The sequence below is a fragment of the Acanthaster planci genome, linkage group LG02 (assembly GCF_054643075.1).
Source record: "Acanthaster planci isolate LZ-2023a linkage group LG02, COTS_SCS, whole genome shotgun sequence".
Classification (NCBI taxonomy): domain Eukaryota; kingdom Metazoa; phylum Echinodermata; class Asteroidea; order Valvatida; family Acanthasteridae; genus Acanthaster; species Acanthaster planci.
This window is the reverse complement of record NC_141778.1, coordinates 13871299-13895670: the sequence shown is the minus strand read 5'-3', so window position 1 is coordinate 13895670 and position 24372 is coordinate 13871299. Positions and strand designations below refer to the sequence as shown.

Below are 24372 nucleotides of genomic sequence, written 5' to 3'. Positions count from 1 at the left end.
GTACTATAAGACATGCCAAACTATAAACGAGCAACAGGCTAAAAATGTAAGAAATAGTGCTCACTTATGATCATGCACGAAACTTGGACTTCCAAAAAAATGAGGAAATTCCAATCTTGACAAGACTTTGTACAGTGTTTTTCAGTTTTCAATGGCATGAGTGTGAGCAAAAATACGAGGAAATCAGCTGATCTGAGGAAACGTTGCATGCCCGTATTATGTCACCAAGCGATGGGCACCTTTCTGAGGGATGTCATCCCAAACGTGGATGCATCGTATGCAGGCATTATTTCTTCCATTCTTTTCAACCCGTTACAAGTGCACACAGCACACTTCATCCCAACATTTGAAATGAGAGGAATACCTTTGCAAGCATATTCGTGGCCCCCACTGACGTTCTCTGGTGCATTTCTGCCCTGAAAAGCATATTTACCTTCTGGAATTACTTGGAAACAGACTTTCAGAGGAAAGTAAACCACATCCACATTTGAAAAGGCTAAGCCTTGTGAAGCCCTACCTGTCCTCAATGATGGGCTGGTAGTACATATGAAGAACTTTGTCCTTGATCCAGGATAGGCGTTTGCGTTCTTGCGCCGACAGATCTTCACTACTGTGCCACTTCTTGTAGATGTGGGCTAGCCCTAAGACTGCCTCCTTGCGAATCTTCCACTGAAATCAAAGACAGGGCACGTAGTCCACTCATTTGTCCATTTCAATACTGTCAACAAAACCTGGCAAACTCAGTGGCTGAGTGTTGAGACACCTACACCATAAAGCAAGTTCTGGGTTCACATCCCACCTGAATACACTTGCCATATGTTCCAGACAGCAGTGACGACACAGTGCTTGATGCATCACGGAGGCAAATGACAAATTTCTTATCCAAATTTGGATCCGCACAGTACAAAATAGACCCAAAACCATAAGGAAATAACACTCTGTATACACGTGTGCTTTCCTACGGCAGCTCAAGGGACTACACGTATGTCCCTTTTCACTTCAAAAGGAAAACGAAAAAGCACCAGACATCCAAACACTGTACATACGTACACAGTGCTATGAATAAACATCAATGTTAGGACAAGACCCCTAACTAAATAGTAATATCTCAGTGACACAGATTACATCTTTGGAAAGAGCCTGACAAGTCACAATGTTTGTACTGATGACGACCACGTTGACAGGTCGAGGTAATGTCATTTGATACCGACCTTCTTGTCCAGCGTACGGTCTTTAATCAGGGTTAGCATCTCGTCACTGATGTTGGTGATGTCCCTCTTGGCCGCATTGGATATCGCCGACACTACTTCCTGCCGGACCCCCTCGTCAGTGTCATGAACTCGCGCACGTAATTTCTCTGCAAGTGATTAGTCACAATGCAAGGTTTGTCCTCTGCCAGTACAGTCATAGGGGCTACACTCTTCCAAAGTGTATGCTGGTAACATCTCCCCTAACTCAATAATTACTCAAATGGATTCTTCAGACTCAATAATGACTTTTGAAATGTAATTCTATAAAAAAATATCATAGAGAACCATAATTTCTACAGCCTGTGAGATAACCCATGGATTTTGGACCCTTGGCATCAAATCCCCCAAATGACATCCTCTGTGTTCTGGAGGGCACACAGATGGTATTAGTTACCGATGAGATCACCGATGAGGTACGAGTGGTGCAAGATGAACTCTTGCACAAATTTGACGCACTCGGTCCGGATGCTGGTGCTGATGTCACTGAATCTAGAGGGCAGATCAACAAAATGTTCCAATGGATCACACAAGGATTGGCTCAGCAAGGGAGACACACCTACAGACAACGTACAGAGGGTTTGCACGACTGCCATCTTGCAGGCAAGTTTTTCTGTTCCACTGGATATGCACCAGGGTGGTTTCCCTGTAGAACAAACGAACTGTCCTAAAGGATGGCTGCTACGCAAAGCCTCTATAGGCATGGTCTAACATGTGGCTGCTTCCTAGAGAGCACAACTAATATAACAAACACCACAACTCAAATTCTACGTCAATGAACCAAAGACAAATTTTGAAATCTGACAACTTGTCAGTGGTTGAAGGATGTTAACACCTACCAGTACCCTACAAAGTACTGGTGAATTCAACACTCTTCTGGTTTACATGTCAAGACCAGCCAAATTTGTGCTGCGAGTGAGCAGATGGTCAAGCAACGAGCCTGTTTACCTTCCCAGAAAGCAGTTCCAGAGGGCTTTGTTCTGTGATGCAAGGTCAGAATCCTTGTTGGAGAACATCTGACCGAGGAGCTTGGTCACAGCCAACCGTTCTCTCTCATCATTGCTCTATGTGCAGAAAGAGAGAATGCAATGGTGAATTGCCCACTTTGATTTGTACACGCATGTGTTATTTTGATATTCTACAGGGTAAGTCTAGGAAAAACAGGAAACCATCCTGCTCTGTAGTAACCATTAACTCCTACTCCAACCTCCAAGATACTTTCCAGGAAATCTTCACGAATCCTCTGAAATTCAACTTTGTGCCGTGAATCTAGGACAAACTCTTACTCTTCACAAAAGCTGGGACTTGAATCCTTAGATATTGTCAAGGAGCTCAAGCATACAGCACTGACTCCTTCCAAATCACAGGGAACCAGCTGGGACATGAATCCTTAGATATTGTCAAAGTGCCCAAGCCTACAGCACTGACTCCTTCCAAATCACAGGGAACCAGCTGGGACATGAATCCTTAGATATTGTCAAAGTGCCCAAGCCTACAGCACTGACTCCTTCCAAATCACAGGGAACCAGCTGGGACATGAATCCTTAGATATTGTCAAAGTGCCCAAGCCTACAGCACTGACTCCTTCCAAATCACGGGGAACCAAGTGTTAGACGCTGAAGGATTTGAATGAGCTCAGGCTAACAGTTATAATGTACAACACATGTAAATCTAAAATTGATTCTCTCACAATAAAAGCACCTCAAGACTGATCTTACTTTTTTGTTTTCCAGGAAAACCGTCTTCATGAGCGTCGGATGCATTATGAGCTTACCTTGAGTTTGAACTCCAGCTGGGGTAGGACAGAGAGCAGCAGGGTGCTGGAGATCGTGTTGAGTTGGTAGATTAGGGAGTAACAGTGGCCGGCTAGCTCTGTCTCTGATGTTTTGCCCAGGATCAGAACATTGTTGAAGAACTGGGGGAAGAATTATATCTTGGTGTGAATGGGTCTGCTGACACCAAATGAGGACAACGCACTCTAAGTATAAACAAGAGCAATGACATTACGACATCCCTTCCTTGGGAACAGACCATGGGCACGCAGGTTGACGCGCGCTTGGCATGAGCCACACTGTCGCCCATGTGACCGATTATTGTTGGAATGTAGTCTTTACATGAGCACCAGGCATCCAGTTGAACCAGTTCCAGCCCAACACTTCCCTTCTTTCCAGGTGAGGGGGGACTTCTCAATAGGGTCATTGTACTGGTTTGATAAACTGAAGAATGCTATGCACTTCCTGCAGCCCTGAAAACGTTTCAGTGTGCGCTTCTATTCAGAGCAACGACTTTCAACGTGCTGTTTACTGACAATAACTGGAGTATCAATCCACACGGGGGCATGGTTAAATTGAACAGTCGGAGTCATTGCCATATACAAAGTAGTAGGCCAAGGTTACAATAAGTAATTACATGTACTTGTGGGGTGAAGATTTGTACAAAAACTCTGTGGTTCAGCCTCAATACAAGCAGGGAGTTTCAGAAGCCACTAACACCCCCACAAAAATGTTTTGGACTGGAGAGTCTTCTACAACCCTGAGCCTTGAAGCACTTACTGCCTGGATGGATGGCTCAATGCTGGTGGTTGTCCGTTTGATGAGCTCCTTGGCCATCTGGAAAGCATGAGGGTTCTCCGCCTTCTTCGATTCCAAGAGGTTGGACAGAATGATCTCCAGAAGGTCTGGCGGCACGGCATCATTCTCGCTAATCAGAGGGCACATGACGTCCAGCATGAAAGTACGCACCTTGGGAGTGTGGTGCTCACTTAGGGAAATCAGACACAATTGCATTAAAATCAACATAAATCCTTAACCAATCCTCCCGTACTCCATTAAGGAAGCATATTTCTATCCAAAACTGCAGGTAGCCTCCAGTTTCTGGTAGTTAAGTTCTGCCTGGGTTGTCTGAGGATCTATGAGCTCATTATCAAAGGATCACTGATCAAAACAGTAGGCTTTCTGACAGTTTCTGCATGGTTATGAAAGTCAAGAGGCAGACTAGCGGAACCAAGAAACCAGTTACTTGTACCATAATCCACAATAATGTGAGCTGGCACTGTCACAACACAATAAGCCTTTTGAAAGTTAACTTTGACCCAAATCTTGTACACTGAGTTCTTTAAATTCACGTGAACATAACAACTTGAATTCTCCTTACTAGAACCACTGTTGCTTTACCTCGTGATTCGGGGCAAGCTTTTGCTTAGTTACATAAGAGACGTCTTGCAACAATACACTGTTCTCAATGGATAAGAAGGGCACCAAGCTTTCCCCGAATCACGAAGTAGAGCAACAGTGTCTTTAGTCTGGGGAATTCAAATTGTTATGTTTATGTGCAATCAGATTACTCAGTGCACCAGATTTTATTCAATTCAACTCGCAGATGGCTTATTGGGAAGGTTGGCTCATGGTTAAATGCACTCTCTAATCCTCTTTCCAGTGTGCTCTGAGTTTGAATAATGACACCGGAATACTTTCATTAAGGTTCATTTGAATAAGTTGTGACTGGAATTCAGATTGGAGGTCTTGAGATGGTCTTAACCCCTTGAAGACGGTAGACGTCTATTGACTTAACTCAAGGGGAAGGTTAGTGCCAGGGAACGGCTATAGCCGTATACCACACATACTCAGTCTATTCATCATGCAACTGCAGTCTCTTTCTGTGTGTGTATACTGGTCAGGCTCTACACACTGGGCATAAAACAATACCGTCCGCAATGGGTTAAAGAGGTCTCCACCACAACACTGCCTGAAAGAGCCTTGCAATGTAATTGTTCACACTGGTAAAGCTGAACGATTTCGCCAACAATAGAACTGTCAAATTCGTCCCCTAAATAGCAGAGTTGCCCTTGTAACCATGTCGGGACAGGTGTATGAGCAAAAAATGTAAATAAAATGGAATCATATGAAAGTTAGATCACAACATTTCCTACAACTGTGGCAATACTATGTCAGAACAGCAACCAGATATATTGCACATGTTTCTCAAGATCTACATACAAATTTCATAGAATGTTGGAGCCTGATAAAAATAGCCTGACCAACCTGATGATGCTGAAAAAGATATTGAAGAGCTCAACGAACAGCTCGTTGCAATCTTCCAGTTCCATGCAGATGTTGTACGATTTGACCATGGCCAGATTTTCCAGCAGGTAGAAATAACGCTTCCAGGATGGTCCATCCACATTCTCTAGTCCCCACAGTTGTTTGTTCAGGAATTGGAAGATTGTCTGTGGAAAAAAAAAAAACCATGATAAAAAAAGTAAAATTTAAAACAAAAACAAATTCATTTCAGAATCTGTGCATGAATACGCTGATGGTTGTGGTATAGTGCAATGCAGTTTCTACACCGACATTAGATGGTAGAATGTTGCAGTAAAGTAAGGCCTACGCGTAATTGTTCAGCCGTGCGATAGGGGGCCTCTGGCGCAAAGACACGGAAGATGTCGGCGATACAACACGCCACCAGCAACCTGACATCTTTGCTGGGATGTTTGAGGAAGCCACCGTTGACCAGGTAGAGAGCTAAAGCTTGGTACTGCGTCACTTCCTCCTCTTGCTCCATGTCTTGGAAGGAACGGGCCAGCACCTAAGAGAGAATACCAAATTGACTGGACTTAACGGGTACTGTTTAGCTCGTCAGACCAAAAAAAAAAAAGGGAAAAAAAGGTCTCTTTCTCTCAGGGAACAATAGCGAAATCCCATTTCATCAGTGTGTTTTATGGAAGTACCAGTACCTACAGTTAAGGCCAAAAGTTTACATATATGTAAGCTTGGTAAAAAAACAGTTTTCCTCAACTTGAAATAGTTTTGCCAACTTTTTCTTCACAAGGTCAGACAAACTGTACCTCAACCTAATGTTCATAGTGTGTACTTCAATTGAAAATACTCCGACATTTATCACGGTTCAAAATACTAATAATTCCGAAAAATGATTTTGTGCATAATTTCATCTACCCCCTTACTGTTGTTCAAAACACTTCAGGAAGTGGTCCACTGCGACTATGAGAGGTGATAAAAATACTGACAGTGGCACTAAAGATTAGGGTTGGAGCATGTAAAATTTTGATTTTTTGGGTAAATATATTTTTATCGTATTATGATTTATTTGAAGCATACACCATGTAGTGGAGACCCATCTTGTTTGTCCTTATGAAAAGAGAAGTTGGTAGGAATGAGTGAAGTAGTGAAATTTAAGGAAAAGTGTTTTTGTTCTTCTAAGTGTACATGTATGTAAACTTTTTGCCCCAACTGTATATCATGCAGATGATGTCCTAGGGAAAGGTAAGCATAGCTCAAGTGCACATGATCAGAACGTCTTGCCAAAGCTGATGTACACTGCATGTACTGTGTCATTGAAGTTTCAAACAGCTGTTTTCTTCTCCGAGAACCATATTTTCAGAATCTTGCGACGTTCCAAGCCCTTAAAAAGGCTTTGTGTCCCTTCCAAATGCAAGCACAAAAAGAATCATTCAAAATATTAAAGATTTCAGCCAAAGTGGTTATCTTGGAGTCATAAACTTCCACTTTTTCTTGGCTTTTCAAGGCCAATTTGGACATCCAAGTTTAAAAGTGACTCACATCTAACCCCCGATGTGAACCTTGTTTTCAAAAGGATCTAATTATCACAATATTGAAAAAAAAAAGGTAAAGGCAAGTTAGGCAACTTCTCATTTTACCCATACAAATCATATCAAGAGGTCTCAAAAGCAAATAATCCTATAAACCTACACATAGGACACGTAAAACAACACATCAACAAATGAAAAAAGACTCTGTTATCAGCATGCACTGCCCTCAATGCTGAAGTACATAATGTACATGTACATGGTGTACAATGTGCATGTCACTGAGAGCCATTATGAATTGCATGTCTCCTTGAAAAAAAGAACAGCCATATGACTTGTCCACAGTGCTGGATGAGATGTTCAGTCTGATACATGTACATGTAGTATCATGTAGACATATGAAACTGTGAGTCAGCCCTGAAATCCAACATTCTGTGTTTCCGCTTATTATAATATGGTAGATACAGGTGGACTTTAAACTTTAATTCTTTAAGTTAATCTAAACAGATCAGGGCTACTGGTAAAAATGAAGTACAGTGTATGTGCACATACATGCTGTCTGTGCTTCCAGGACACAATAAGGCCAGTTTGGTTACACGGAGTACAAACTGACAATTTCAGTGGATAGCAATGCCTACCTTGAGTCTTCTAAGGAGTTCATCTTTTGGCAGGTCAGTGGCGATTTCCTTCAGCCCCTGGGGATATATAATCTGGGGCAGGCCACGCTGGTGCCCTTTGCCCTTTGACATGCTGGGTCATCCACCTGAAAATTAAAAAAAAAAAAGTCTTGCCATCCTGAATCAGCCGTGAAAACTTGCCTCGCTCTCAAAGATCTGCCTGAATCTGACACCTTGTCGTTTTTATTCATTTTATGAATCTGTTCGGTGAATACACCAGTCCCCATTACATTACATACACATACAGGTACATGGAAAATACCCTTCACAAACAAGTCATGAAGTAGGCAATTCAGTGACGTCACCAAACCCGTTGACCGGATGCCCGCACGTGCGCACGGGCACACACACACACACAGAAAGTGACATGAAACCCATGCAAAAACAAAAACATGACAAAGTTTTAACACTCATATCTAACGTTCCCTACATCCATTTACCTTCAAATTTTAGGATGGCAGAAATAAATATCTCAACTACTGATCCCCGAAAAATAAGCGCAAAAAACCAAATACTTCGTGAGAAAAGTGAATAAATTCCTCGCGGAAGCACGCCCGGGGTGACCATTGGCCGCGCAGTGGTCACAGCGTCGATCGTGCAAGCTCGCACGGCACGCGTGGTTGCACGTGGTTCGGTTTTGATCGGATCGACATTCGGGTTTTCGTTGCTAATCCGGAGCGTGTTTTGAAAGCTACCCGAACCCCTCCGGTCTTTTCCGAAAGAGGAAGGATTCATGTTCATTGTGTGTTTGTCACATCGAAATCGGCCCAGTGGTTGAGAAGCTACGTCACAACCAACATTTCAACGCCGTGTTTCTCCTTGAAGTTTACGATCTTATGTTTTGTGACATCGTGAGTATAAAATATATTTATATTAGTTGATGATTACGAGTTTTTAAGAATATTGGCCAAGTAACAGCGTCCGGAAATGTATTTGTTCCGGACCACGTTTGAGCAGTTTGCACGGAGAAATCGTTCACGTTAAATCTAGACTGCGTACCACTCGACGGGGCCCCCCACATATAATAATGGGAGTCTGGGTGCCCGACTAGTTCAAGAAATTCGTAAACGTGAATCATCACCGTCGTATATTTTGAGTCCTTTTATCATAAGCTCATCAAAATTAATCATTAATACCATTCTTAAAGAGTAAAAAGTTTCCCAATCTCTTGGTAATGGGTTTTTTTAAGTTAAAAAATGACATCATTGTACGAATATGTGCTCCGTAAAATCATCTCATGTGGTGGTTTCTATTTCGTGATAAACTGTTCAGGTGTTCACGTCATGAAGTGAACACCGCGTTAACGTGTCTTTGACATTGTTCAATGGGGTTTATTTATCAAAGTATGAGGGAAAAATATAATCAAAGAAAACAATGCCAATTTGTAAACTTAGAGATTTTGTTTGGACTTTCCGGTCGATCTACACCAATTTAAGGTTGATCATAAAAAAATACTTGTCACTCCAAAATAATGTTTGCTAGGCCTATCTCGAAAAATCTTCTCTTTAAAGTTACCCAATCATTTTGCAATTCTGAACAGAATTTTAGCAGAATGCAACTTTCTAAGTAACTTACTTCATGTTATTTATGGACACTTTCCTACTTTTAGGACTACTTTTGAAACATGCCTAGAACAATAGTGATCAGTATCATTGTAATACAGAATAACCTTTAAATTGTTGCCTGTTCTTTTCCTTTAATGATAAATCATACAAATAATCTATACTTTTGTTTAATGGCAGACGCTATATATTTGATCTTATTATTTTGTGTGTACTTTTTAGATATTGGGCCATATGCCAAGGAAGCTGGTATCTACCGGAGGCACTTCGCTCAGGATGGACCAAGCTTCCCAGTGCAAACCCACGTCAAGAATGGACTCGTCCTTGAACTGCACAGCTACATCCAAACAGAACTATCATTGAATTTGTTTGTATACTAAAACTAAAATCACAGGTGTGATAGGAGTCAAAGCTCTGCGATATGAAAGTGACAGTTGGCATTACACCCAAAGGGTTGTAAAAATCCGCAACTCTCTTTACTTACTGCAAATATTTGCAGAATTCCTTAAGGTTGTCTTGTTCCAATTTTTTCTCAAATTAAAGGTAATTAATATGCAAATCATTTTCACTTAATTGAACTTTCATCTGTAGTTTCTGAGGAGTACAGGGTGTGTCAAATACATTAGGAGTATACCGTACACGTACATGTGGCATTGATCCTCAAAAATCCCAATAATTGGTGCTTTACTGTTAAAAAACATGAATGATTATTTATGCAAATTGATCAATTTTACGCATTGCATATATTGATTAATTAATTAGAAAATGGCTTTATTTAAGATAAGACAAACAGTAATGTTTACCAACATATGTGTAACCACCACATCAGAAATTTAATTGAAGTCTACAGCTGCCAGGAGTCAGGACATCTCGTTTTATTGACATTTATATCAATTAAATATGCAAATCAGATATACATTTGTATTTTAAATGTGGAAATTTGTAGTAGTGATGTGCAAATTTGTAAGAATGCCAAGTTTGACAGAAATAAAATGTGTCCTTCCAATGTAACAGAAGAAAAACCTTGTTTGAGTGAGCTTTTCCTGGTGCCATTCACTTTATAAAGAAAAACAAAGGATGACCTTTGACCTGGGAGTCAAAATTAGACAGTTGTTTGCGATTTTCAAATGGATGTATCTTGAGAACCGCTTGGCCGTTTTGAATGATTTTTTCACTGTTAAACTCCTGAAGATATGCTCTTTCATATCTGCTATAAATTGACTGTGTAATGAAATAATTTGGAAATCATCTGAAATGCCTACATGAAGCTCCAGCAAAGCGCTACATGTACATGTATACTTTGGCTGCTTCATATTACAATGCCCCAGGATTATGGACCCATCATTGAGATCAAGGCTGGTTCAGGATCTCCAAGGTGAAACACATGTGGCATCCATCAAGGTACACAGTGTGCACAAGGGAACCACTGAAGGCGTACTCATGGTTACCATGCTTTCATGCATAAACAAGCACATCAGGATGCCAGTGGGTTCTCAGTCCAGGGCCAGAAAATTATGAAGTGGGTAAAGTAAGCATAAAAGTTCTGGGAAATACAGGTACAATGTGTGCATGGGATCTGACTACTGAACAACAGCTGCACATAAGGAACACTTCAAAAAAAAAAAAAAAACAACCAGAGTATCCTGGCCCCTTTTCCTGATGAGCTACATGTAAATTGTACCTTGGAAAGACTCTGGCCTTTATTTTGCTTGCATAAGGGTGAACACTTGTGTTGGTTTTCTTGTGTGGTTAGCGATGGCTTAACAGTACTAAAAGGATTGCTATCTAGTAGCACACGATGTGCGTACGTGTACATGTATATAATGCTATTCCAAAACGAAACATCCACTGCTTTTTCTTTTACTCCAGCCAGTATCAGTTGAACTTAATTTTCCAATAAATTAATTTTACATTTTCAGCACTTTCAACTACCATTTTGACATGTTTACATGTAGTAGTCAAAACTTAACATAATGTCCAACTGTAAAGCCAATGATTTTCCACAATCGCGGAAAACGGACGGAATTCGCGAATCAACACTTTGAAACGGAATCCACTGCTTAAATTGGAACTTGCAAAATTTCCCTCTGAGAATGGCTTAAAAAGTGAAGAAAACTTTCTGAAAAGTACTAAAAAATAGATGCCTTCCAAACCCTTTTCAAATGCTTGCTTTTAATGAACGAATTACGCTGGAAACATGCTAAATTGCACCACTCCAACACATGATTGGGTCATCCACGCCGCGTCGCGCCGTTGCCGATACTTGTAAGCGCTATGGCGTGTGTGAGCCCCATTAGTGCAGCGGCAGCTGGCACAGCAGTGGTGCGGTACAGTACATTGTGTATATAAACATTGGCTATTCACACGTGCACCATACCAGCAATGAAATCAAAGAAGCAAACACGTTCTTACTCACACATATGACTATTGCACACGTGGGGAATTAAGTCTGTGAATCCGCATGGACGCCTTGAGACAAGGCTAGTACCGCATGGCGAAACAATGAAACCGCAGCAGCAAAACGGAAGACTAATTTCATATTTCTTAAATTAAACGAAACCTAGTAAGCTTGGACCCTCAGAAGTGTTCAATAAAGAGTGAAGTTTTCCTTCTTTTGCATGGGTGCAGCGCATCAGGAGCCAGAGCAGCTTTGCTTAACGCATACTGTAGAGCTTCGCGCACGTGTTTTCACCATTGTAACAGCAAAACGTGAACGTTGACAATGCGCAAAGAATTATAGGGCAATTTCAAGTTTATTTCTGTTTCTGACCGTTTACAGTTGGGGCATAATCTTGAACTCCACTGTGCTGCTAAGTGCTTACATTCAGTTTGGCAGCAAACAATACAGCAGGTTTGGCTGACAATACCAAATTTTGGCATCAACCTATTATGCATTCCCATGCAGCTAGCACTGCACCATTTGATCTTATGTATTTCTCACAATTGCATTGATTGCTTTTTAATCTACATCTACAGTAATCCAACAGCTATTTGGCATAAAAACTGCAAAATTTACATGTTCAAAAGTTACTACATGTGGTAACAATTTCCAACATCAAGCCTTGTATTGTACAGTTCAATAAACCCCGATGTTGTGCGCCACACTGCACACGTACATGTACTGTACTAGCTACATGTAACATACATGTATGTACCACATACATACATGTGCATGTGTACACATGTACATGTACACGTACATGTATTACAAAGCACAGGGCTCAATAAAGTATGAAGCTGCTCATGCATTCCTACATGTATACTGACCCTAGCTAGACTCACATACATGCAAAGGTGCACACAAGGTTTCAACTTACTTTTCCTGTGCATAGTATACATGATCACAGTGCATCACGGCCTGTATGCAATTTCATTGAACATACTAAGAACAAGTCTAGATTCAAACCGCTACATGTACGTTGCAACACTGACATACAATTTTATTTCTCCGGGCTGCAAAGGGACAGAGAGCAACTTACAAGTATGCCAAGTGACAAAGAATGAAGAAGAATTTAGCCTGATTTAAATGATACATGTATAACAACTTAAAGGGTACATGCATATTCCATCATTTTCTGTTATCTGCAAAGTACATGTACATACAACTGGCTATACAGGTACCTGTTGAAAACCTTATTTGGTTTAATTAAACACAGTATTGGAACTAACTCCTTGTGAAATTCGTCTTTCTGGTGTGCTTTTATGTTGAAGAAAACAATAAAAGAAGGTACAATGTAACTTTCAAAGATGCATCAAAGACAGTTTGAAATTTCCAGTAGCAGGTATGCAACTTTGACTTTGACAATAACCAAGGAAATTCTGGTCTTTACAAGACTTTGTACAGTTTTCAATTTTCAATGGCGTGAGTGTGAAGTGAAAAACAAGGAAGCCAGGTGATAAGAGGGAAAATGGCATGCCTGCATTAGGAATTGGTTTTCAATTCAGCAAAGCTGTGAATGGGTGCATGCAAGTCTTAACAAGGTGCACACGAAAGCACAGTAGCTATTATTCATCGGTGTTGCTGCAAGTTAGCTGATTGAGAATGTGTCCTAGATGTTGATTTCTGGTGTAATTCAACATAAGACTCAGCAATTTGTGAACTGAAATCAAGATCCTAGAATGTTAAATTCTCAGAAGGTGCACCATTTACTGGAACTAAATCTTTAAAAGGTTAGTCTGTAAGTACCCTTTCTAGATTCGAAGTACTTTCCCTGCTTCAAAATGACAATTGATGTACTAGTAGTTAAGAGGGAAATAATTATATGCATCTATAGCCCTGCTGTTGGACAGGATTGCACTTGACAGTTACATATCACTTTTGACAGCGAGTTCCACACTACCTCATGCAGGCATGTTTCCCGTTAGGTTTATCACATGGGGACTGTTTATCACAGTAAAGCATCCCAAGTGAAAACAAGAAAGACAAGAGTACAAGACACAAAAAAAAACAGAAAACAAGAAATTTGCATTTTTCTGCAAGAACCAGGGAGGAGAGCTTGTGAAGTCACACTTCGCGGAGTTCAGCATGCCTTGTGCAACATGTCTGCAGATGCATTGCATACTGCAGTGCAATGCTGCTCAGCATACTGAATGTGGGCATCAGTGATACGGAACTGTCTAACACATGGGCTAATCATGCTGAATGTTTTGGCAAATAACAATTCAGTTTGACGGCAAAATGATAAGTACGAAAACACTGCATTTTACTGACACTACTGGAGGTTTGATATGTTTCCTCATGAAGAAACCAACTATGGTCAAGAAACAAATACTGAAATAGTAAACTGTTGATTGCTGGAAGAAACCAGAATTTGGACTTTAAAAGTTCTTTTTGATGCGTAAAAAAACAATCAGAAATTGCAAAGGACTGTAGTTAATATTCCAGCATTTTCCAAAACAAAATGCACTATATGTAAATTTCTGTCGTCTGGTCACACGTTATTTTTTATCAAGCTACATGCAGTATTGAGACGATTCTATCGACAGGTACGTGTACATTAACAGTGTTTGATTGAGCGATGGTCCATTGGCCAAATTACAGTTGAAATCGCCTTGGGCCAGCTGAGAAGCATCCCTAAATGGCCCAGTTGGCCAGCTGAACAGTTGCAATAAACAGATCCAATCCCTCTCCAAACCACAATGTTGATTGTTTATAAAGGATGGAGCCCAGTTGTCAAAGGCTTACAATGTATTGCATCATCAACTTACTTTTCAACCTCAAATTCACTTGTTTTTCAAGGTGCGACCTTCCAGCACACGATTGTCTTCACAGCCAGACCAGCCCAGCTGGCAGACCCAGAGCACCGCGCTGTACAGTATGTACATGTACTGTGTGAGGCATGCATATGGTTGGCTTCCATTTGCAATACATAAATATCCTTGTATTTCATTCTGCAGTGGACGATCATCTTAAAACGCTGCTGCGCTGCAGCAGCGCAGGGGTAGTCAGCCCAGCCCGGCGAAATGTGCACCAGGAATCCAGCCAGCAATTGTATAGATTGGCTTCGGCTGTGTCCAAAATATGCCTCCGGAACTGACGCTTCGTCCGTTTTGTCTGCAATTTTTTCTTAATTTTGGATCGTGAATGCATGCATGCAGTAGACTCAACTACACGAGCATAATTGGTTTTTACGTGATGTAATGGATTGGTTAACTTTGTAGTGGGGGATATGGTTGGTGAACTCACGCTAGCACAGTTGAAAAAGATGCGTCAAAATTTAAACAAAAGTTGTCCTCTGTTTAAAAATCCCTAGAATTCTTTCATAGAAATGATTTTGTTTAAATTGAGAAATACTTTGTCAGAAAACCTACATACATGTATAACAGGAAAGTTTTGTCATAAGAAGATTTTTGAGTGATTCTGGGTTATATATGAACAATTGTGAGTACAAATACATGTCCATGTACGAGTGGTACATGTACATGTGCTTTAAAACTCTCTTAGTCGCTGGGATCAAAAGGTTAAAATAAACTACATGTACCACTAAATTAAACTACTGTTAATCATTCAGGACCAGTAAGTTGAAATGTCTGTGGGCCAGCTAAAACCTAGGCCAGCTGGCCCTGCTGGCCAGTTGAATGACGCAATCTGGCATTCCTTTTTATTGTTAACAATGCCTGTTAAATGTAATTTGATTTTCGGACTAGTTTTTCCCGTTCAGCATCCATGTCCTTTTTGAGAAAAAAAAAGTGGATTCCAAAACAATAAGCATGGCTTGTTTTACACATAAGTGCCCCAATATTAAACTACATTTTTACATTGGTTGGACCATGTGGATTATTGAACTATATACACCCCACCCAAACACCCAGTAGGCCTAGCCATAGGCCCAACTCCATTACTTTTTATTCTTAAAATTAAAATTGCTGCAGATATTGCAGAAAAAAGCCAAAATTTGGGGGGTAGGCCAAGGCATCCGCCAGTAGCCCCCATCATCTGATCATGTCCATTTGGTAGGCCTAGGCTAATCTTTCCTCGTAAGAGTCTCTTCATCGAGAAATGGGCCTAGCACCCTTCGAGAAAACAACCAAAGCATTACAGGGGCCTACTAACTATGAATGAGTATCGAATAGGCCTACGACTAACGAGTACGATTAATAATACGAAAGGCGGGCAAGGCAAGTAAGGCAATCGGTCACGTCGGTTCAATCCGTCATGTCCGTTGTACTGTGCAGCGATATCATTTATATGGTTCGCTTCGCGAATGGCGCGGCACTAAACCAATGACCTTCACAGCAATGTTAAACACAAACAACACTTCTTCTGACAACTCCAAAGAATTACTTACCTTTAATTTATGCCGACAGTCTTGGATGTTGGATCCTAACAATGCTCAACCAAAAGGTTCGCCAACGACAGGTTGGTATTCCTGGATGTTTTGCCCGTAAAGCTCCCAAATTTTGCTTTTCGAAACACAATGGCGCCAACAGCCCCAGCAAAGCTCATGTTTTGCAACGAACGCTCCCATTGGTTACTTATTACAGGTGATTTATAACATTTAAGTCTGTCGTTTAATAGTCATACGAAATAAACTTAATCCATCCCATTCAATACTTAAGACTAATATTGCATTGTAATACAAGTAAATTTATTGCAGTTAATATTCTTTATTGAAAACGTTATCAGCAACACCTTGGGAAATTTGTTCTTTGATGGACCAATTACACACTTCGTAAATTTTCTCATTGGGTAGCCACATCCATCAAAGGAGGGCGCTAAGATCATTGGGCGGCACGGCCGGATCGTGTCGACACGGCATCCAAGCACTTTATATGACTAGAGCTCGGCACATTACATGTACATGTACGTGAACGTGTACGTGTACACTGCACTGTACCGGGGCGCTATCTGCGAACGTAAGCAAGCAAATAGTGTCAGGGATCATCTCTGATTGTCTCCAGAACACCGAGAATTCGGCCCTGTTAATCCTCGGCTTCAGAAGGGAACGCATCCGATCTCCTGGACGCCCACCCCCGAGTTAACCAGATTTTGCCTTCTAATATTAGGCCTACGTTGAGTGAACGGAAATTTCAGAGACTGACTTTAAATTGCTCAAACCTGAGCATTTTACAGTCAAGGTACAGTCGCCATCGCGGCGTGAAAACTCCAAGTAGCGCAGTGTGTGTCTGACAGTGGAAAATGCTGTGGCATACCATAGAGCTACAAACCCATACTAAGGCAGGAGGGGAGTTGCCCCCTTATCCCTGGGAATTCCAGACCCCTCATCCAACCCCACCTCCCGAAAATTGAGCTGGGGGAGAGGGGCCAACAGCTGTCGCCACACCATCTGTTGTGTGTGGATATGTGGTGTGCGGGAAGAGCAGTCCATAGCCTAATATACCAAATTTGCGTGGCAGCGAGTGACCCCCCCCGTCTGAGACAAAAAAGTTTCTTAAAAATGGGGCAAATAATAACAAAAACAAATTAAAGTAAGTGCACTAATACCAGTGTAAACAGTGTATTAAGACAAAATTCAAATGAGTTTTACATTAATTTTGTGTTCTGTAGTTTGTGTCTTCGACAGACAATTTACGTTTTACCAATGGTAATAAAAGAAGTAATAAATAATAACATAATTAAATTCAATGTATAAAATATAACTTTGCTTCTTTATTCCTGATTGTACACAATGTTAAAAAGCGTTTACAAAATGCAAAAGGTAAAAGACTCAACATCTTTGAAGTTTCTTCTTAAATTAAATATTAAAAGAACTCACAAAACAAAACTAAATTTCCCGGGGGTGTCATAATTAAACCGTATTTCTTCTTTTAAAGTTCATAATGCAAAGAAGCGGTAAAGCAAAGACGAGTGGCTTCACAACCGAGAGTATACGGGTTTTTGTCAAAATATTTTGATAATATTTTGGAAATTTTTGCCGATTGTCTACATTCAGTCAGCTAAAATGTTGTTTATTAAAAGGTATGAATATTATGCTTTTGAAATACTACTTCCTTTAAGCAGTTTCTTTCAATGAAGAATCTTTCCATAATTTCAACGTAGCATCCCTCTTTGGGTAAAATTAAATCCAGCTCAACCGTACCATGGATATGGATGTGTAAGTTTTTGTTTTTGAAAAATATCTATCGAGAAAAACACAATAAAGTGGGCTGTTTCTGTTTTAAATGAATCGTTGGAATTTCCTGTAGGCCTTTTTCCAGGTGCTGTTGATCAGTGATGATTACTAACTTAGGAAAATACTTATTCGTTATGAAGTGTAAAATGTGCCAATCATAAACATTTCAGATTGTTTCTATTTTGTGTGAAATGCCCAAACCATTTGGCTTAATATTTTCAACTTGTTCAAATTGCTTTCAAATTCCCCAAAACGTTAATAAATACGAGCAAGAATAAACATGCCAATCTCTGTTTATGGTAAAAATGTATTTTGGCCAAATTATCAAAAGTTAATGCAAGAAAATGAGATCCATTAAAATAATGTTAGTTTTCATTTAGGCGAGTGAGCTGACGCATGGGCACATGAATATGTTCATGTTTCCCCGACATACACGCATACACACAACCGATGAATTTGATGGCGTTATAATTTCTAGTCCCCATAAATACGAATCACCCTAATCTTGGCTAGAAATATGATTTCTGTTTTCAATTTGCATCTGCAAAAAGAATGGGGTCCACTCCAACAGCGCTCAAGGTTCTTATCGTTCAAACGTATCAATAATTCAAATAATCATTTGAGCTGGAATTGCTTTGTTTATTAATTTGGGGTGTTTGGCTTTTGTTATCTGTTCTTTTGTTCGTTCATTTGCGAATTGGCTACCATCATTGGCTACCATCAAACCTAACAAGGAGCAGGTCACCGGCGAACACGAAACAATCAAACTGGGCATGTCAAGAAACTTTAATGAATATAAATTAGCAATTACTGTCTTACTCGAACAATAATTTCATTTATTATCAACCAGCAAACTTGTCCGCTTCTTGTCAAGACTCCTAAGAGGAAATCATGTTTATCTCATCTTCCTCATCTCTTCATTTAGGCCTACAACACCACCTTCTCCTTCTTCTTGCTTCTCAACTACATCCTCATTATTTTGTTCATCTGCTACTCTGTTCATCATGCTGGAATCTTCCCTATTATTCTTCGCTGTATCATTTACTCTGACGTCATCTCCATCAAAGCAGACGTTATCCATCCCGCTGTACTCGGGAAAATCACCCTCTGACTCCTCTTCCCGACACTCTTCCACCTCAAAGATTTCGTCCTCGTAAATGGTCGGCATGACGTTAAAGAGGCTGGTGGACTTCACCCTGTAGTCTTCCATGTATTTGTCCACCAGGTCCATGTCAAGTTCCCTCTGTTGTATCCGACTAGAAATTAGCCTCGGTGTGACAACTGAACTCTGGGAACTTGACCAAGACAAGTCTGCTGATGACGCGTCCCTCTTTTCCAGATCGCCTTGTAGGGATTCCTCCACCCGATCTTGTCTCTCCCTCAAGATGTCAAGTTCCTCGAAGATTTGGTAGAACTCCATGAAAGTGTCGGATATCCTTTCTGAGATCCTCCTCGTCTGCTTCTGAGCCTTTTTAGAGAGAGAAGCAATGGCCTCAGCTTTGGTTTGTCCTGACTTTGAGAGTGGCACGGGACCCCGGCAAATCCTGGCGAATTGCCGCAGAGCTCTCTCACTCTGGTTGATGGTGCACTTGCAGAGTGTTTGCATGTTTTGCAGATCCTGGATGACACCTATGGACTGGTAACGCTCAGTGATAGCCCTCCAGTCCTCCATAATAGCCTGCTCCTTCTGTAATTCATCCATCCTCAGGTAACACTCTGATTCATAATCGTCTTCATCGTAGTCTTGGCAAAGAACGGACCATTCACCGATACCAGCTAGCTGCCACTGCTCTCGTTGTTGTCGATCATACTCAAGTTCGTCTTCGGGTGTCATTATCACACCGTCTGAATCCACAGACTCCTTTGAATATTTTGGAGTAATGGTTCCCTTCTGTCTGTCACCAGCCGAAGGCGAGACTCCTTTCTGTCCAGAAGGGATTGCTCTATCAGTCTTTGACCTTGTGTCGTATTCATCACTTTTACTTGACGAGCCTGCCTTGTCTTCAACTTCATCTTCGTTGTAGAACACATCCGGATTTCTCCAAATACTTAGTGCCTCACCAGAGTTTAAAGACGAGCTGCTCTTCTTGCTTTTCAAGTCTGCTCCTGAAATCACATATTCATCTTCCTCCTCTCTGTCTTCCTCCCTGGTCAATGTCCTAATGACCTCTGACACTGTTCTTACACCTACTCCTCCTGACACGGAGCGTAGATCCCCGCGTCCACATTCTCGTCTAAACCCTCGCGCAGTCTTTGGTCTCGGAGGGAGATCTTCCGGTGACAGCGTCGACAAATATTCCCGCCGAGTATTATTGCTTGTGGCTCCTTCTCCAAGTACACAGACCACGACTTCTTCACCTTTCATCCCTCTTCCATCTTCACTGTTCTTCGCTTCGACATTTTTCCAGCAGTACAAGACCTCTTCAGAGTCACTAATATCTGAATTCCCATTCTCCATAATTGTTCGCGATACCATGATCTCAGGCTCTCCACCCATGAGCACAGCTTCCTCGTCCTGCTCCAATTCGTCGAGTCTGCTGATCTCTTCACGTGACTTTTCACTTCCCTTGAAGGGTTGATCATTTCGGCCGTTGTCCTGTCTAATCCCCCTTGATGTCTTTGGTCTGGGCGGAAGAGAGATGCTTTCTCTTGATATACCCTTAACTTCGTCCCCTTCACGCTCAAAGTGTGCCTCACTTCTGCTCCTCTGACACCATTCATCCAGGTCTTCTTTCATCATCCGGTGAGATGGCAGGCCAAGGCACGGACTGTCCTGGTCGTCTCTGTCCTCCACACCAAACACAGAGACCTCTGCCATCAGGGGTTGTACCAGGCGGTCCTCACCACTGGTGGCTGACTTCGATGTGGTTTTGACGAATGGCGATGGTAGGTTGAAGGGTGCCACTTTTGCCCGTCGCTTGCGTCTCAATCTGTGGAGCGGAAGGATTGGTATGCAAAGGCAGCCAACTGGCAGGTCCTCCTCTTCTGCTGAGCTGTTTTTGTCCTGGACACGGTAGCTTGATCTAGAGTGTCCAGCACTCACATCAACCTTCCGATAATAACCAGAAACATGAAGTCAAAAGACAAGGAACTATCGTTAAAATTGCCCTCGAGAGAGGACCTACAAACTAGTCAGTCTGAAGTTTTTGGAAACAGCTATTTAAAAAAAATGGTTTTGAAATGACAATGAGGTGGTGTTTATATCTTTGTTACGAACGTATGCACTATTGACAACTTCTAAATCACCGTTAACCTGACAATCAAACTTAAACTTGATTGAATACCAACCTTGTCAGTTGCTGTGTTCGGATGTACTACACGACAACTGTGGTCCGATTGCGAGGCGTCTGTGATGGCTGCTAGGCCTCCAGTGTTATGTGTATTCGCTTGTTGGTCTTTGGCTTTGGCAGAGAACACCTGCAGAGGTTAATACACATTTTCAGGGTTCCGATCGTCATTCATCATCATCAACACAGTGAGGCATTTGCTGAATTGAGCGTCTAAATTAAGGTTACAGAAAGGGGCCCACGGGGGTAAGTGGGGTTTCTCACCGCTGTGGTGTCTTTGGAGCGCTTTTCATTCTCACGGGGCCTCTCAGGGTTTTGGTTAGATCTCAACCGCTTGGTCCACGTCTCTAACAGCTTTTGGGGAGACGAGCAGTTGAACTCAGGCCTAGGTGGGACGAAGTTCGTGCTTGATAGCACCTATATTCAATAAAAACAGTAGATTCTGATTATAAAAGAAATCAAGGAACTGAAGAGTAAAATAATTTTAAAAGCATGCGGTTCTTTCTGGATTCACGATGGTTCAACATTCAGATTTAAGTTTCAGCTCAAGAATTTTGGCAAGTGAGATTTTGCATAATTTAAAAGTGGAAAAGAAAGTCGAAGTCGAAGAGTTTATTCAGGGATGCAAGTTCTAATAAGACCATATGTTTCCCTAAAATTACAACTTTTCGTCGTTATTAACTGTTCATTAAAAGAGGACAACGTAGTTAGGTTGAATTTATTTGTTATACAGGAACATGATCTAGATGAAATGGCAGAAAGTTTTGATAACTTGCCTGCACTCTGGTGTGAGAAACCCTTGACCGAGCAAGTGGAACGTGCCTACAGATCCATGCCTGGAAAGTCAGCCGCTGGCAGTAACTAAATGTCTGCAGGTTTCAATGGTGATATAAAAATATACATGTAATTTTTAATCGTGGCTAGGGTGTCTCTGGATTAGGAATCAGAAATCTCAGATTTTATTAAACTAAAGATTTTTGTAAGGATCAAAGCATCATTAATACATCTGTCTATCAAATGGATCAATTTACGAATAAAAAATGTGAAGGCCTACGTACTCCAGACAAGTCTCGCCTGATTGTGAATCGAACATTATTTGGGCTGCAGTGTACATCACAACACAGTCACATTGCCATTGTTGACGTCACGCTGCCGCGGCCGCTGCGCTACGCTTTCGCATAAATCCAATCTCCTGGGAAATCACTGTTCAGACAAGAACATGCATCATCTGATGACCGATCATTTGTTGTTTTTTTCATTCCAGTGTGGCATAACGCTCCTGCGCATTCACTTTCAATCCCAATTTTCAACAACGGCCTAACGTTGTATCTATTCATCTCTTTGTAGGTTTACAGCGAAGGAATCACGTCAGTTTGCGGTAACAGTTGACTGTAATGTTTGCTGAACAGTGAAAGTGTTAGTGAATTTTCATACAAATACTGGCATATACAAAACCACTGGGTTTTTATCGACCAAACTTACCGATGGTGTATTATCCATATTGATCGAGATCTTTTGTTACAGAACGTCTATTAATTAAAATCGATGAAATCGCAAAATTTACAGAGGTAATCGCCGCACGATGTTCGCAGAACAGCAGTAAAGGTAAAATCTGAAGGTTTGTTGTTGGTAGCACACAGCGTGAAGGCGCGCGCACTTGAACAATAGACTTCAAAGCAGCGACTCAGTTGTTCTCAAAAACAGTGCGCATGCCCGTAAAGAAATCATTTGCATATAATGTGATTTCTTATTACATGGATCTCCATTCAACTCCTCTTTTAAGCACTTCCCCTGCACTTGTGCAATGGTTGCCGATGGTTGCTTGTGGGAAAAACTATTCAGGAAAGTAAGGAGCAGTAGGTACGCTCTGTAGTAGGAATCGAACCCCAAATCCTGCAAACTTCCCCTCCCCTGAAAACAATGGCCACTTTAAACAAAGCATTACTTTAAAAAGGTAAGCATTTAGTTTATAAATGCCTCAAGACAGTCACACATAATTACCGTCGATACGATCATATTTATTGGCAATTTAATTCAAAGGTATACATCCTATATTGACACAAATATAAAATATAATCTCATAAAATCAGAAAAACTTTTGAGTACTTACTTTGTTAGTAATTCACACTTTAAGTATGGTGATTTCGCAGCCACACTATTGCACTTTTTATATCAACATTTTGATTACAAGTACATCACTCTGTGACCATTTCTTCCAGAAATTAGGAATGCAATTATTTGTACTACTAAATAAATGCTGACAAAATTATTTATCTTAAACAAATGAAAATGCACTTTATTTTCACAAAGCACAATAAAAGGTATAGGAGCTGTAGGTGTTGTCGTTTTTAAGAAGTTACTTGGTAATGTGGAGACCCATTAAATTTCCTTCTTCCTTCCATCAAAGGAAGGAAAACATAAAGGAAAATATATATATATACTTTTCACACTTTTATAAAAAGATTTATTACTTTTTGGACTCCAACAACATGTTATAATCACTCAAGTTCTAAATACATGTACTTGGTATGCTAGTTGGAAGCCGAATAATGGGTCTAATTCAAACAACTTATAATTAATATACAACGCAATTGTGGCCCAAATGCGTTTTTAAAATCAGACAGACCGAGAAATTGAATTGGTCAGGTTGAAAGGAAAAGCTACACTTGACACATAATAGAGCAAATACACAACAACGTCAGGCTTTGTTTCCACGTGCACTTTCCTATGGGCCTGACGGATGATGTCCTTATTTACTACCATAGCAGAGCCAATGTGTAAACAAAGAACGCTGTCATCCTGTAAGGGTTTATTGGCTCCCGCAATTCTCAGAGAAAAATAGTTTGCAAGACAGCAACTAACTTCTACAGGCCTTTCAGGGTAATGGATATGACACCTATTAACCCTTCATACAAGCCCCTTGATGCATTTTCCATCTTCTACACCTTGGCTTTGAACAAAGCCATTCAAAATACCTTATATGAATCTTTTTCTGAGTCTTGTGTGTTTTTTTTTTAATAAAAACAAAGTTCAATTACATTTTAGGCTTGAATACTGACATACATACAGGTAGCAGTTTGGGCTTAAATTTGACTTTCATACTTTATACAGATCTAAAGGCTACGAGTACCGACTTCTACTGCCACTACAACTGAAACAGAGAAGTATTTTGGTTAGAACTAAACACCAATACAGTAACAAAACACACATATCCATTCTTGGCACCAAACACACCCAAAACTGTATGACCGAATTAACACCACGCAATGCCTACATTTGGCAGGTTCAATACTGACACTGTTATGTCTTCACAGAACACAGAGGTTTTTAGCACTGAAGACACAGTGTTTAATGCAAGAGACAACTGTATGTCGCGCGCACAAAAATGCTTCCTTTACAATTAAATGTATTTAGTTTTTGAGAATGATGTTAAACGTGACGAGCTGCTATACATTACTGGTCT

At 40.9% G+C, this 24372-nt stretch overlaps 3 protein-coding genes and 1 long non-coding RNA gene across 4 annotated transcripts in view; 1 reads left to right on the top strand and 3 right to left on the bottom strand.

Moving 5' to 3' along the window:
* The window catches only part of LOC110973205 (sister chromatid cohesion protein PDS5 homolog A-B-like), a 32767-nt gene extending 16782 nt beyond the window's left edge, over positions 1-15985 (bottom strand). Inside the window, exons 1-10 of the mRNA XM_022223851.2 lie at positions 15838-15985; positions 7449-7573; positions 5634-5831; positions 5288-5472; positions 3800-4007; positions 3022-3162; positions 2196-2311; positions 1645-1739; positions 1212-1357; positions 518-669 (exon numbers count right to left, since the gene is read on the bottom strand). Of these exons, the coding sequence (XP_022079543.2) occupies positions 518-669; positions 1212-1357; positions 1645-1739; positions 2196-2311; positions 3022-3162; positions 3800-4007; positions 5288-5472; positions 5634-5831; positions 7449-7559 (1352 nt within the window). The 5' untranslated portion in view covers positions 7560-7573; positions 15838-15985. The remainder of the gene's footprint in view (positions 1-517; positions 670-1211; positions 1358-1644; positions 1740-2195; positions 2312-3021; positions 3163-3799; positions 4008-5287; positions 5473-5633; positions 5832-7448; positions 7574-15837) is intronic.
* Positions 7769-10071, top strand: LOC147799923 (uncharacterized). The gene is made up of 2 exons (XR_015428320.1): positions 7769-8338; positions 9272-10071. It is a non-coding gene; the product is annotated as an uncharacterized LOC147799923 (long non-coding RNA).
* A 1140-nt stretch (positions 15986-17125) lies between the features above and the next one.
* On the bottom strand, positions 17126-22529 carry LOC110973159 (uncharacterized). The gene is made up of 5 exons (XM_022223741.2): positions 22392-22529; positions 21686-21778; positions 21174-21326; positions 20911-21039; positions 17126-20671 (listed from the first exon to the last, which is right to left on the bottom strand). The coding sequence occupies exons 1-5, from the start codon at positions 22407-22409 to the stop codon at positions 18518-18520; spliced, it is 2547 nt and encodes an 848-aa protein (XP_022079433.2). The 5' UTR covers positions 22410-22529; the 3' UTR covers positions 17126-18517.
* A 1525-nt stretch (positions 22530-24054) lies between these two features.
* The window catches only part of LOC147799922 (sister chromatid cohesion protein PDS5 homolog B-B-like), a 13815-nt gene continuing 13497 nt past the window's right edge, over positions 24055-24372 (bottom strand). The window contains exon 7 of the mRNA XM_087148564.1: positions 24055-24060. Coding sequence (XP_087004690.1) covers positions 24055-24060 — 6 coding nt within the window. The remainder of the gene's footprint in view (positions 24061-24372) is intronic.